This window comes from Scyliorhinus torazame, chromosome 4 (genome assembly GCF_047496885.1).
Source record: "Scyliorhinus torazame isolate Kashiwa2021f chromosome 4, sScyTor2.1, whole genome shotgun sequence".
Lineage (NCBI taxonomy): Eukaryota > Metazoa > Chordata > Chondrichthyes > Carcharhiniformes > Scyliorhinidae > Scyliorhinus > Scyliorhinus torazame.
In genome coordinates, this window is record NC_092710.1 from 344,388,883 (window position 1) to 344,403,526 (window position 14,644).

The 14,644-nt window shown below is 48.9% G+C and overlaps 1 protein-coding gene across 1 annotated transcript in view; it reads right to left on the reverse strand.

Annotated features, from left to right (window-relative positions):
- Positions 1-14,644, reverse strand: part of LOC140411190 (dynein axonemal heavy chain 8-like) — a 2,783,184-nt gene that overhangs the window by 1,716,251 nt on the left and 1,052,289 nt on the right. The window contains exon 42 of the mRNA XM_072500280.1: positions 8,828-9,052. Coding sequence (XP_072356381.1) covers positions 8,828-9,052 — 225 coding nt within the window. The remainder of the gene's footprint in view (positions 1-8,827; positions 9,053-14,644) is intronic.

The following is a 14,644-nucleotide window of genomic DNA, read 5'->3' on the forward strand; positions in this document are numbered from 1 at the left end:
ACCATTTATTAAGATCATGGCTGATGTGGCAGCACAGTAGCGCAGTGGTTAGCACTGCTGCCTCACGGCGCCGAGGTCCCAGGTTCAATCCCGGCTCTGGGTCACTGTCCATGTAGAGTTTGCACATTCGTGTTTGCGTGGGTTTCGCCCCCACTACCCAAAGATGTGCAGGGTAAGTGGATTGACCATGCTAAATTGCCCCTTAAAAAATAAGATCATGGCTGATCTTATTATGCCCCCACCCCTCCATGATCCAGAGTCCTTTTTGTTGCTCAATAATCTATCTAACCTAGACTTGAATATATTCAATGTCACAGACTCCATTGCTCGCTGGGGAAGTGAATTTCACAGACTAATGAGCCTTTGAGACAAAAGTAATTTCCTCATCTCAATCTTAAATGGGAGACCAATAACTTTTAAACTCTGTCCTCTAGTTTAGACCCCCCACAACGGGAAACATCCTGTCAATATTAATCCTGTCAAGTCTCTTCAGGATCAATATGTCTCAAGATCATCTTTCATTCTCCCAAAGACCATAGAATTAATAGAATCCATAGAATCCCCACAGTGCAGAAGGAGGACATTCGGCCCATCGAGTCTACACCGACCCTCCATAAGAGCACCCTACCCACAACCCGGCATAAAATGACCCGTTCTCTAATTATCCTTGGTAAGAAGTCTTACAAGACCAGGTTAAAGTCCAGCAGGTTTGTTTCGAATCACTAGCTTTCGGAGCACTGCTCCTTCCTCAGGTGAATGAAGAGATATGTTCCAGAAACATATAAATAGGCAGAGTCAAAGATGCAAGACGATACTTTGAATGCAAGTCTTTGCAGGTAATTAAGTCTACAGGTCCAGATGGAGCAACTGGAGAGAGGGATAATCAGAGGTTAAAGAAGTGTGAATTGTCTCAAACCAGGACAGTTGGTAGGATTTTGCAAGCCCAGGCCAGATGGTGGGGGGTGAATGTAATGCGACATGAGTCCAAGGTCCCAGTTGAGGCCGTACACATGTGTGCGGAACTTGACTATATGTTTCTGCTCAGCGATTCTGCGTTGTCGCGCGTCCTGAAGGCCGCCTTGGAGAACGCTTACCCGAAGATCAGAGGCTGAATGTCCTCGACTGCTGAAGTGTTCCCCGACTGGAAGGGAACATTCCTGCCTGGCGATTGATTGTCGCGCGATGTCCGTTCATCCGTTGTCGCAGCGTCTGCATGGTCTCGCCAATGTACCACGCTTCGGGACATCCTTTCTTGCAGCATATGAGGTAGACAACGTTGACCGAGTCGCACAGGTATATACCACATACCTAGTGGGTGGTGTTCTCACGTGTAATGGTGGTACACATCTCGATGATCTGACACGTCTTGCAGAGATTGCCATGGCTGGTTGTGTGGTGTTGTGGTCGCTGTTCTGAAGGCTGGGTAGTTTGCTGCAAATAATGGTTTGTTTGAGATTGCGCAGTTGTTTGAAGGCAAGTAGTGGGGGTGTCATCGATGACATGTTGAAGGCTGTGAAGAAGATGTTGTAGTTTCTCCGCTCCAGGGAAGTACTGGACGGCGAAGGGTACTCTGTCGGTTCTGTCCCGTGTTTATCTTCTGAGGAGGTCAGTGCGTTTTTTTTGCTGTGGCAGGTTGGAACTGTCGATCGATGAATCGAGTGCCACATCCCGTTCATACGAGGGCATCTTTCAACGTCTGTAGATGTCTGTCACGCTCCTCCTCGTCTGAGCAGATCCTGTGTATACGGAGCGCTTGTTCATAGGGGATGGCTTCTTTAATGTGTTTAGGGTGGAAGCTGGAGAAGTGGAGCATTATCCTCAGATGTTTTATGAAACTGGCAAACTGAATCAAGGATATCAGTGCTGATAACACTACTGCAGTGGGTCGGATCACAAACAATGAGTCGGAGTACAGGAGGGAGATACAGAACCTAGTGGAGTGGTGTAACGATGACAATCTCTCCCTCAACGTCAGCAAAACTAAGGAGCTGGTCATTAACTTCAGGAAGCGAAGTGTCGTACACCCCTCTGTCTGCATCAATGGTGCCAAGGTGGAGATGGTTGACAGCTTAAAATTCCTAGGTGTGCACATCTGTCCTGGTCTACCCAGATTGACGCTGTGACCAAGAAAGCACAACAGTGCCAAGGATTTCTCAGGAAACTAAGGACATTCTGCATGTCCTCAATGGCTCTTACCAGCTTTTCAGATGCACCACAGAATCTGACTGCATCACAGCCTGGTCTGGCAACTATTCGGCCCAAGTCCATAAGAAACTACAGAGTCGTGAACACAGCCCAGTCCATCACGAGAACCCACCTCCCATCCATTGACTCTGTCTACACCTCCCACAGCCGAGGGAAAGCAGGCAACATAATCAAAGATCCCTCCCACCCGGGTTATTCTCTGTTCCAACAGGCAGGAGATACAAAAGTCAGAGAACACACTCTAACAGATTCAAAAACAGCTTCATCACAGCTGTTACCCGACTCCTGAATGACCCTCTTATGGACTGAACTGATCTCTCCACACATCTTCTCTACTGAGTAGCACTACACTCTGTATGCTTCACCCAATGTCTATGTTCATAGTTCATAGAATTTACAGTGCAGAAGGAGGCCATTCAGCCCATCGAGTCTGCACCGGCTCTTGGAAAGAGCACCCTACCCAAGGCCAACACCGCCACCCTATCCCCATAACCCAGTAACCCCACCCAACACTAAGGGCAATTTTGGACACTAAGGGCAATTTATCATGGCCAATCCACCTAACCTGCACATCTTTGGACTGTGGGAGGAAACCGGAGCACCCGGAGGAAACCCACGCACACACGGGGAGGATGTGCAGACTCCGCACAGACAGTGACCCAAGCTATGTCTAGGTATTTACATTGTGTATTTGTCATATGTCCTATTTTTTTCATGTTTGGAACGATATGCTTGGACTGTACGCAGAATAATACTGTTTAGTATTTCAGTACAAGTGACAATAAATCTAAATCAAATCAAATAAGGTCAATGTACAGGTTCAGAGGAACACAAGACCAGGCCTCGACCAGTATCCGAGGAGAGAAAGGAGAGTAAGAACTGAAAAGACGTGCGGCTGAGTACACTGTCCTAGAACCTGCGATTCCCAGATGGCCTCCCCGAACAGGCGCCGGAATGTGGCGACTAAGGGCTTTTCACAGGAACTTCATTGAAGCCTACTTGTGACAATAAGCGATTATTATTATTATTATTAACACTGCAACAAAATTACTGTGAAAAGCTCCTAGTCGCCATATTCCGGCACTTGTTCGGGTACACAGAGGGAGATTCAGAATGTCCAATTCAACCAACAGCACTTCTTTCGGACTTGTGGGAGGAAACCGGAGCACCCGGAGGAAACCCACGCAGACACGAGGAAAATGTGCAAACGGTGACCAAAACCGCAAATTGAACCTGGGACGCTGGCGCTGTGAAGCAACAGTGCTAACCATTGTGCTACCAAGCCCCCCATAATGGCTTGTGGCTAGTTGTTTATGTGTGTATATAAGCAAACCAGATTAAACCAGTTTCAGTGGGTGCTTGATTTCCATTTGGAAAATAGTCTCTATTTTGTCTGCAAAAACAGTGCAGCATGTGTCATGCTCCCATGCATTTGCATCCTTCCTTAAATATGCAGACCAATACTGTACACTGTATTCCATATAGTTGGGCAGCACGGTAGCCTTGTGGATAGCACAATTGCTTCACAGCTCCAGGATCCCAGGTTCGATTCCGGCTTGGGTCACTGTCTGTGCGGAGTCTGCACATCCTCCCCGTGTGTGCGTGGGTTTCCTCCCACAGTCCAAAGATGTGCAGGTTAGGTGGATTGTCCATGATAAATTGCCCTTAGTGTCCAAAATTGCCCTTAGTGTTGGGTGGGGTTACTGGGTTATGGGGATAGGGTGGCGGTGTTGACCTTGGGTAGGGTGCTCTTCCCAAGAGCCGGTGCAGACTCGATGGGCCGAATGGCCTCCTTCTACACTGTAAATTCTATGATATGTGGTATCACCAATTCCCTTTATAACTGAAATATTACCTCCCTATTTAATTATCCTCACAAAAAACAATGGCATTGTATTCACTTTCCTAATTACAGGCTGTACCTATTGTGATTCATTCACTAGGACGCCCAGATTTCCCTGTAACTCAAAATGCTGCAATATCTCACCATTGAGAAAGTATCTTTTTTACATACCCTTTTTTGGTCTCCTTAAGTCCTCTTTATAATTTACTTTCCTATCTATCTTTGTATCATCAGAAAATTAAGCAACCATACATTCTGACCTTTCATCCAAGTGATCCCATTCGACCTCGCGAGGTGTGGTGTGCCGGGTAAATCCCAGATGAGACCTCTCCCGGCACCTACAGACTGCGCCATGCGGTTCGGCACAACGCAACCAGTTGAGATGAAAAAGATTTGTTCAGAACCAAGGTCCGATGAAGTCATGACACACACAAAGGACTGAGGACCATTCAGATCCATTCCAGCTCCCATTGCCCTGAGAATCGGAGAGGCAGTGGACCTGTGAGGAGCAGCTCCGAGTCGGAGAGGATAAATTGGCACTGAGGCCTGACACCTACCTGGGAGTCCAAAAGGCTGTGGAGCTGCTGTAAGTGAGCAGCTCCCAAAACAAGACTCTGTTTTTCCCATTTAATTGTGCCGATATCTCTATTTATGATACCCCAGGTATCGTATGCTTCAAGAATAGCTCTCGCAAAATATTCTACCACCTTCAAAAATCTAGGCAAATTAAATCCCAGCTCCCTCTGTCCCTATTAAACCTCACTGGGTTCTCTCTCTCTGTCGGTTCCACTCTGGCCGACCTATACAAGTACAGACAAACTATTCCTGGAGGAGCACGGGGAAAACAATCATCCCCACACCATATGTCCCGTGCTGGTTATTACACGTAGCTTTCTCAGTCCACCATTGATTCTTAGTTCTTCTTTGTACCTGCATTTTCATGAAAGAAGACAAAGCACACTGTTGGAACTACCGAGAAATCTCCTTACTCTCCATCACTGCGAAGACCATCGTCCGAATCCTCGCTAGCCGCCTTCTCCCAGTCTCTGAAGAAACCCTTCCAGAAAGCGAGTGTGGCTTCTGATCAAATTGTGGAACAGCAGGTATGTTTTTCACTGCTTGGAAACGTCAAGAGAAATGCCAGGAGCAACATCAACCACTCAGCATAACCTTCATCGATCTGACCAAGGATTTTGACTCAGTCAATCAGGAAGTGCTATGGAAGACAATGTCAAAGGCCAGCTGTCCAGAGAAATTTGTCAACATCCTCGATCTAGAGTGGAAGGACCAATCCCACCTCCCAGAAACACTGCTAATTGTGAAGTCAAAGATGCAGCTCTAAGATGGGACTTATCAGCCATGCAAGGACCCACAGAACCCATGACCAGTAACACAGAGTTTCTAAGATGGACGATCATACTCGTGAGTGAGTGATCACCAAAGAGGATGGAGTATAAAAGTAGTTTGTCTGCTGTGGCTCAGTCAGTAGTACTCTTATCTCTGAGTCTGAAGTTTCTGATTTCAAGACCCATTCAACGCTGGCAGTGCACCTACACCCGCAGTGTGGAGTGGCCACAATGGGAAATCCCATTGGCAGGTGGCGGGAATGGATAATCCCGCTGCTGGTGAGGGCACACTGCCCAGAAAAACATAGCCGGCGGGCCAGAGAATCCCACCCCAGGTCTTCACACAAAACTCAAGGCTGATCCCCCAATACAGTCCTCAGAGAAAGATGCATGTTGGAGGCTCTAACTTTTGAATGTTTCCAACTGCCTTGTGATGTGGATGTTAAAGACTCCATGGCACTATTTTGTAGAAGAACAAGGGAGTTATCAATGGTATTTATCCCTCAATCAGCATCATAGAAAAACAAATGAACTATCACAGTTGACAATGACAACTATCACAGTGCTGTTTGTGGAATTTTGCGGTGTATTAAATGACTGCCTTATTTGATCTGCTGGTTGTGGCAGTCACTGTTTACCATTCTAGTAGTTCTGTCTTGCACCTTCAGCAGGTTAGCATCGTCTCACATCTTCTCTTACACCCCTCATTGAATTAGGGTTGGTACTCAGACGGTAATGGTACAGTGAAGGTAAGTGGATGATGATGTTCCAGATTGTGGTGGAATGCATTTCTTCTGTTAATGACCCATCGTGCCTCATGGATGCCCAACAACTGCTGGACCTGTTTTGAGTGTGTCCATTTTAAGAACCAAGAAGAACAAAGAACAGTACAACACAGGCACAGGCTTTTCGGCCATCCAAGCCTATGCCGATCATGATGCTTGTCTAAATTAAACCTTCTGTACTTCCAGGTCCCTATCCCTCTATTCTCATTCTATTCATGTATTTGTCAAGATGCCTCTTAAACGTCATTATCGTACCTGCTTCCACCACCTCCCCCAGGAGCGGGTTCCAGGCACTCTTCTTAACTTTACCATTACCGTCAAGTCCAAGTACCAACCTAAACTTTACCACTCACATCTTAATCCTATGTCCCCTATGTCCAAGCTGGGATAAAGCTTCTGACTATCCACTCTGTTCATGCCACTCATGCCTCTATCAGGTCGCCCCTCAACCTCCATCGTTCCAGTGAAAACAATCCGAGTTTATCCAACCTCGCCTCATAGCTAATACCCTCCAGAGCAGGCAACATCCTGGTAAACCTCTTCTGTACCCTCGCCAAAGCCTTCATATCCTTCTGGTAGTGTGGCGACCAGAATTGTGCACCTTATTCCAAATGAGGCTTAACTAAGGTTTTGCACAGCTGCAGCACGACTTCCAATTTTTATACTCAATGCCCCAGCCGATGAAGGCCAGCATGCCATATGCCTTCTTGACTACCTTTTCCATCTGTGTGCCACTTTCAGTGATCTGTGTACCTGTACACCCAGATCTCTCTGCCTGTCAATACTCCTAAGGGTTCTGCCATTACTGTATATATCCTACCTGTACTAGACCTTCCAAAGTGCATTACCTCACATTTGTCTGGATTATACTCCATCTGCTATTTCTCCGCCCAAGTCTCAAACCGATTTATATCCTGTTGTATCCTCTTCACTATCTGCACTATCCAGCAGCATTTGTGTCATCTGCAAACTTACTAATCAAACCAGCTACATTTTCCTCCAAATAATTTTGTCTATACTATGAACAATAAAGGTCCCAGACCTGATCCCTGCAAAATACCACCAGTCACAGGCTTCAGAAAAGCACCCTTCCATTGCTACCCTCCATCTCCTACAACCGAGCCAGTTCCGAATCCATCTTGCTAGTCCACCTCTGATCCTGTGTGACTTCACCTTTTGTCCCAGTCTGCCATGAAGGACCTTGTCAAAGGCTTTACTGAAGTTCATGTATACAACATCCACTGCCCTCCCCTTCGTCACTTCCTTGAAAAACTCGATCAAGTTAGTGAGACACAACCACCCCTTCACAAAACCATACTTCTTATCGCTAATAAGTTCATTTGTTTCCAAATGTGAGTAAATCCTGTCCCTAAGACTCCTCTCCAATATTTTCCCTACCACTGTCATAAGGCTCACCAGTCTTTAATTTCCTGGATTATCTTTGCTCCCTTTCTTAAACAAAGGAACCACGTTAGTTATTCTCCAGTCCACTGGAACCTCACCTGTAGCCAATGAGGAGACAAAGATTTCTTTCAAGGCCCCAGCAATTTCCTCCCTTGCCTCCCTCCATTTTCTATAGTAGTAAAGTGATAGTGCCACACAATGTGATGGATGATGGTCCTCAGTGTGAAGATAAACTTAATTTCCTTCCTGCAAAAGGACTATGCAGTATTCTCTCTTACCAATACTGTCATGGACAGATCTGTGTAGGGTAATTTGGTGAAGGTAGAAGTTTGCATCTCTGTTCTTAAGCTCGAGCTCTATTCCAGATGTCACAGATATAGGTTGAGAGGTGGTAGATTTAAAACTGAGATGATGAGTGACTACTTCTCACAGAGGGTGGTGAATTTGTGGAACATAGAGCTGTGGAATCTGAGTCATGATATGATTTCATGGATATATTTCTGATTAAAAAACAGGTTAAAGGGTTATGAGGAAAAGGCAGGGAGGTGGAAGAGATCAGCCATGATCTGATTGAATGGCGGAGCATACTCGAAGGGCTGAATTGCTTACTGCTGCTCTTAATTCCTATGTTCCTAAATGATACTTGATGCAAAGTCAATTGTTGAATTTATGTCTGAGATTGATATGTTTTTCAACTGAAGGCATTAGAAGATATGGTGCAAAAGAACAAAAGAATAAGGCCAAAGGTCAGCTGTGATAATAGTGGAGCAGGCTTGAGAGGCAAGTGGAAAATTGCAGTGCAGCCAAAATAGGATCTTGCAGTGGGAGAGCAAGCCACGCAAAAGCCTCTTGTGGCCAGGTCAGAAGATTCCACAGGCGGCCATGGGAAATCTCACTGCGGGAGGGGACCAGGAGATCCCTGGTGCATCCCTGGTACATGTTTGTATTGAATGAGAAGAATGATGACAATAATAATTTTCTGTGACCTAAATTACATGTCATTATTAATCATTCCCGAGTAACAGAATGTCTGCCAAACATGACGATATAAAAATACAAGTTTAAATGTCATTCATCACTCTGAAAGCTAAAATTCTGAAATAATGGACACTTAGGGATGCCTGAAAACCTTTACCCCGCCATGGAATGACAAAAAAAATGAAGGAATTGAGACCGATTTAACAGTTGATATAAAGCAACAGGAGCAACGTGCAACAACAAACTGTAATTAAAACACAGTGTACCAAATCATCAAATATGTCCCTCTGGTGAACATGAATGGTAACAAGAGTTTCAAATTGGATTCTTTGAAACGTAGTCAGGTCGTGTGTTGTTTGGCTGATAAGGGAGTTCAGAAGTTCCAGGAATTTCTGGTTGGTTGTTTGCATAATTTTTTTACTGTCTTTTGCAAGTTTAATTGCATCCTCTGAATCCCGTGTCCACAGTATCTGGATTGCCAGAATTCCGACCTGTAGGCGCAAAATAAAAGACAGACTAATTGTGTGTTAGTTCCTCATAGGAGTACAATCAGAATTTGTGGCACCATAGCTTTTTCCTCAAATCCCCCTAAACCTCCCACCCCTCACCTTGAATGTGTGTCCCCTCGTAACTGACCCTTCAACTAAGGGGAACAGCTTCTCCCTATCCACCGTGTCCATGCTCCTCATAATCTTGTACACCTCGATCAGGTCACCCCTCAGTCTTTCTCAGCGAAAACAACCCAAGCCTATCCAACCTCTCTTCATAACTTAAAAATTCCATTGCATGCAAATCCTGGTGAATCGCCTCTGCCTTCCCTCCAGTGCAATCACATACTTCCTATAATGTGGCACGGTTTTGTGAAGGGGAGGTCGTGTCTCACTCACTTGATAGAGTTTTTCGAGGAGGTCACAAAGATGATTGATGTAGGTAGGGCAGTGGATGTTGTCTATATGGACTTCAGTAAGGCCTTTGACAAGGTCCCTCATGGCAGAGATCTAAGTGTTCAGGTCCACAGGTCACTGAAAGTGGCAACACAGGTGGAGAAGGAAGTCAAAGAAGGCATAGGGCATGCTTGTTTTCATTAGCCGGGGCATTGAGTATAAAAATTGGCAAGTCATGTTGCAGCTGTATAGAACCTTAGTTAGGCCACTCTTGGAGTATAGTGTTCAATTCTGGACGCCACACTACCAGAAGGATGTGGAGGCTTTAGAGAGGGTGCAGAAGAGGTTTACCAGGATTTACTAGTATGGAGGGTGTCATAATATACATCTATGTATATAATGGAGTGCAGACAGGCAGTGATTGACACGCAGGATGACCAGTAAGCATACAGAACAGAGCAGCCAATCACCAGACAGGACACGACCACTATAAAGCCAGAGGCCATGGGTTTTCCCGCTCTCTCGGGACTCAGCCTCTGAGCCAGTCAGAGTTTGTGAGCTGGCCAGTGCAAACACCATGTGGTAGCTAGTAAGTCTGGTTAGGATAGTATCAGGTCTACAGTCAAGGCAGCATAGTGTAAACCCACAGTTGAACATGTATAATAGTTTAGATGTGAAATAAAATTGTGTTGCATCTTATCAAGTGTTGGAGGTCTGTCTCTCGTTGCACTGCATCAAGTGCAGTCCACATTGACCCAGCCTACCCAACACATCAGAGGGCATTAGCTATGAGGAGAGGTTGAATAAACTCGGTTTGTTCTCACTGGAACGACGGAGGTTGAGGGACGAACTGATAGAAGTCTACAAAATTGTGAAGGATATAGACAGAGTGGATAGTCAGAGGCTTTTTCCCAGGGTAGAGGGGTCAACTACTAGGGGGCGTAGGTTTAAGGTGCGAGGGGCAAGGTTTCGAGGAGTAGTACAAGGCAAACTTTTTACACAGAGGGTAGTGGGTGCCTGGAACTCGCTGCCGGAGGAGGTGTTGGAAGCAGGGATGATAGTGACGTTTAAGGGGCATCTTGACAAATACATGAATAGGATGGGAATAGAGGGATATGGACCCCGGAAGTGCAGAAGATTTTACTTCAGAGAGGCAGCATGATTGGCACAGGCTTGGAGGGCCGAAGGGCCTGTTCCTGTGCTGTACGTTTCTTTGTTCTTTGTGGCAACCAGAATTACACACAGTATTCCAGCTGTGGCCTCACCAAAGTTCTATATAACTCCAGCATGACTTCCCTGCTTTTGTAATCTACTCCTCGATTGATAAAGGCAATTGTACTTGTAGCGCAACAATTATTCACTCAAGTCGAGAAGTGATGAAGTCAATCGAGGCATTATTCAGCAAGACTAGTTCCCCAGCAGCTCAGTTACAGAATGCGGCTGCTGGGAGAACCCGGGCTCTTATACTCCACCTTTCTGGGCGGAGCCAGCAGGCGGCAGATCCAACCAGGACCCGGGACCTGTCTGCCAATAGCCTCTCGGCTTCACAGGTACCGTACTATCCCTAATACATACCACCACATTCACCCCTTGTTAAAAAAGAACCCGGCGGGGTGGTGGTTCGCATGGTGGTAGGGGTTTACAAGGCTGGTCCTGGAACTAATTTTGTACAGTGGCATTTAGCCCAACAGTTAACTATGTGCAGGTTTTGTCAGAATTATTTACAGATATTTTGTCACGCAGATTCCACGAATCGAGCGGGTGCCTTGGTCGTTCTTGTCGATCGCCTCAGCCCCGGTGGTGGTGCAGGTGTTGGCTCGGGCACTGTCGTCTCTGGGAGCGTTGCGCTGTTCGTCCCTGTTTCTTTACTCCTGGGCGGGCACGGGAGGAGAGCCGATCCACCCAGGAAGGGAGCGGTCGTGGGGTGCGCCGGTGGGAGGGAGGGGGTGATTGGTGTGTGTGTGTTTCCGGCGGGCACAAGGTCCCGCAGGGAGACCATGTCCTGTCGGCCGTCGGGGTATGCCTAGGCGTACTGAGGGTTTGCATGGAGAAGGTGAACCCTCTCGACCAACGGGTCCGATTTGTGCGCCCGCACATGCTTTCGGAGCAAGATGGGTCCTGAGGCTGCCAGCCAGATCGGCAGCGACGTTCGTGAGGTGGACTTCCTAGGGAAGACAAGGAGGCGCTCATGAGGCGTTTGATTAGTGGTCGTACACAGCAGCGACCGGATGGAATGGAGGGCATCCGGGAGGACTTCTTGCCAACGGGAAACTGGGAGATTTCTGGACCGTAGGGCCAGTCGGACGGTCTTCCAGACCATACCGTTCTCCCTCTCTACCTGACCGTTCCCCTGGGGGTTGTAACTGGTCGTCCTGCTCGAGGCAATGCCCTTGCTGAGCAGGAACTGACGCAGTTCGTCGCTCATGAAGGAGGACCCCCTGTCGCTATGGATGTACGCGGGTAAACCAAACAGTGTAAAGATGGTGCCGAGGGCTTTAATGACTGTGGCCGCTGTCATGTCGGGGCAGGGGATGGTGAAGGAGAAACGGGAGTACTCGTCCACCACGTTTAGGAAGTATGCGTTGCGGTCGGTGGAGGGGAGGGGGCCTTTGAAATCCAAACTGAGGCGTTCAAAGGGACGGGAAGCCTTTATCAGGTGCGCTCTACCTGGCTTGAAAAAGTGCGGTTTGCACTCTGCGCAGATTTGGCAGTTCCTTGTGGCTGTACGGACCTCAACAGAGTAGGGGAGGTTGCGGGACTTCAAAAAATGGTAGAATCGAGTGACCCCCAGGTGGCAGAGGTCCTCGTGGAAGCCTTGGAGGTGGTCTACTTGTGCGTTGGCACATGTGCTGTGGGATAGGGCATCGGATGGCTCGTTCAGCTTTCCAGGACGATACAAGATCTCATAGTTATAGGTGCAGAGCTCAATCCTCCACCTCAAGATCTTGTCATTCTCGATTTTGCCCCGCTGTGCATTATCGAACATAAAGGCTACCGGCCATTGGTCAGTGAGGAGAGTGAATCTCCTGCCGGCCAGGTAATGCCTCCAATGTCGCACAGCTTCCACTATGGCTTGGGCTTCCTTTTCCACTGAGGAGTGGCGGATTTCTGAGGCGTGGAGGGTCCGGGAGAAAAAGGCCACGGGTCTGCCCGCTTGGTTGAGAGTGGCCGCCAGAGCTACATCGGGTGCGTCGCTCTCGACTTGGAAAGGGAGGGACTCGTCGATTGCGTGCATCGTGGCCTTTGCGATATCCGCTTTGATGCGGCTGAAGGCCTGGCGGGCCTCTGTCAACAGGGGGAAGGTAGTGGACTGGATTAACGGGCGGGCCTTGTCTGCGTACTGGAGAACCCACTGGGCGTAGTACGAAAAGAAGCCCAGGCAGCGTTTCAGGGCTTTGGAGCAGTGGGGGAGGGGAAATTCCATAAGGGGGCGCATGCGTTCGGGGTCGGGGCCTATCACTCCATTGCGCACTACGTATCCCAGGATGGCCAGACGGTTGGTGTTAAAAACGCATTTTGCCTCGTTATAGGTGAGGTTCAGGGCGTTAACGGTCTGGAGGAATTTGCGGAGGTTGGCGTCGTGGTCCTGCTGGTCATGGCCGCAGATGGTTACATTGTTGAGGTATGGGAACGTGGCCCGCAAACCGTGCTGGTCAACCATTCGTTCCATCTCCCGTTGGAAGACCGAGACTCTGTTCGTGACGCCAAATGCGACCCTTAAAATATGGTAGAGCCGCCCGTCTGCCTCGAAGGCCGTGTACTTGCGGTCACTCGGGCGGATGGGGAGCTGGTGGTATGCGAACTTGAGGTCCACGGTGGAAAAGACCTTGTACTGTGCAATCCGATTGACCATGTCGGATATGCGGGGGAGAGGGTACGCATCGAGCTGCGTGTACCTATTGATGGTCTGACTATAGTCTATGACCATCCTCTGCTTCTCCCCGGTCTTCACAACTACCACCTGGGCTCTCCAGGGACTATTGCTGGCCTGGATGTTGCCTTCCTTCAGCAGCCGCTGGACTTCAGACCGGATAAACGTCCGATCCTGGGCGCTGTATCGTCTGCTCCTAGTGGCGACGGGTTTGCAATCCGGGGTGAGGTTCGCAAACAAGGAAGGCGGTTCAACCTTGAGGGTCGCGAGGCTGCAGATAGTGAGTGGGGGTATTGGGCCGCCGAATTGGAACGTTAGTCTCTGGAGGTTACACTGGAAATCTAACCCTAAGAGAGTGGGAGCGCAGAGTTGGGGAAGGACATAAAGCCTATAATTCTTAAACTCCCTCCCTTGCACCGTTAGGTTCGCGATGCAGAACCCTTTGATCTCTATGGAATGGGATCCCGCTGCCAGGAAAATCTTTTGGGTGCTCGGACGAATGGAAAGAAAACAGCGTCTTACCGTACCCGGGTGGATAAAACTTTCCGTGCTCCCAGAGTCGATCAGGCATGGCGTCTCGTACCCGTTGACCAGCACCGTTGTTGTTGTCGTTTGGAGTGTCCGGGGCCGCGATTGGTCCAGGGTCACCGAAGCCAGTCGTGGTTGTTGCATCGCGGCGTTTTCTTCAGACCCCGTGGAGCCGTCTATGCTGGGGTCCTTGGCTACCAGCCAAGATGGCGGCGTCCATGGATCGCACGCGGTCGGGGGCGGACAAAATGGCTGCCCCCATGGATCGCACGTGGCCGGGGGGTCACAAGATGGCAGCGCCCATCCTCCCCGCGTGGTGTCCGGGACCCAAAATGGCAGCGCCCGCGGGCCGCACATGGATCGCTGGGGGGGTTGAGTCTGCTGTCCCTGTTCTTCCCCGGAGATTGCGGCGAGCCCCCGGGACTGGCACACCGCTGAGTAATGCCCCTTTTTGCCGCAGCTCTTACAAATAGCTGAGCGGGCCGGGCAGCGCTGCCGGGGGTATTTCGCCTGCCTGCAAAAATAGCAGCGGGGCCCACCGGGATGGTCTGGTGCTCTAGCCGTGAAGGCTTGCGGGGGTATGGGGGTGCCGGGGAGTCGGTCGCAACGGGGGTCCACGGAGCCCAAGGGGCTGCCGCGCGGTCGGGGCCGTAGGCGCGGGCAATTTGTGAGGCCACGTCGAGGGAGGCCACAAGGGCCCGTGCCTCTGTGAGTCCTAACGAGTCTCTCTCTAACAGTCTTTGGCGAATTTGAGAAGTCATACCTGCCACAAAAGCATCCCTGATTAGGAGCTCCGTGTG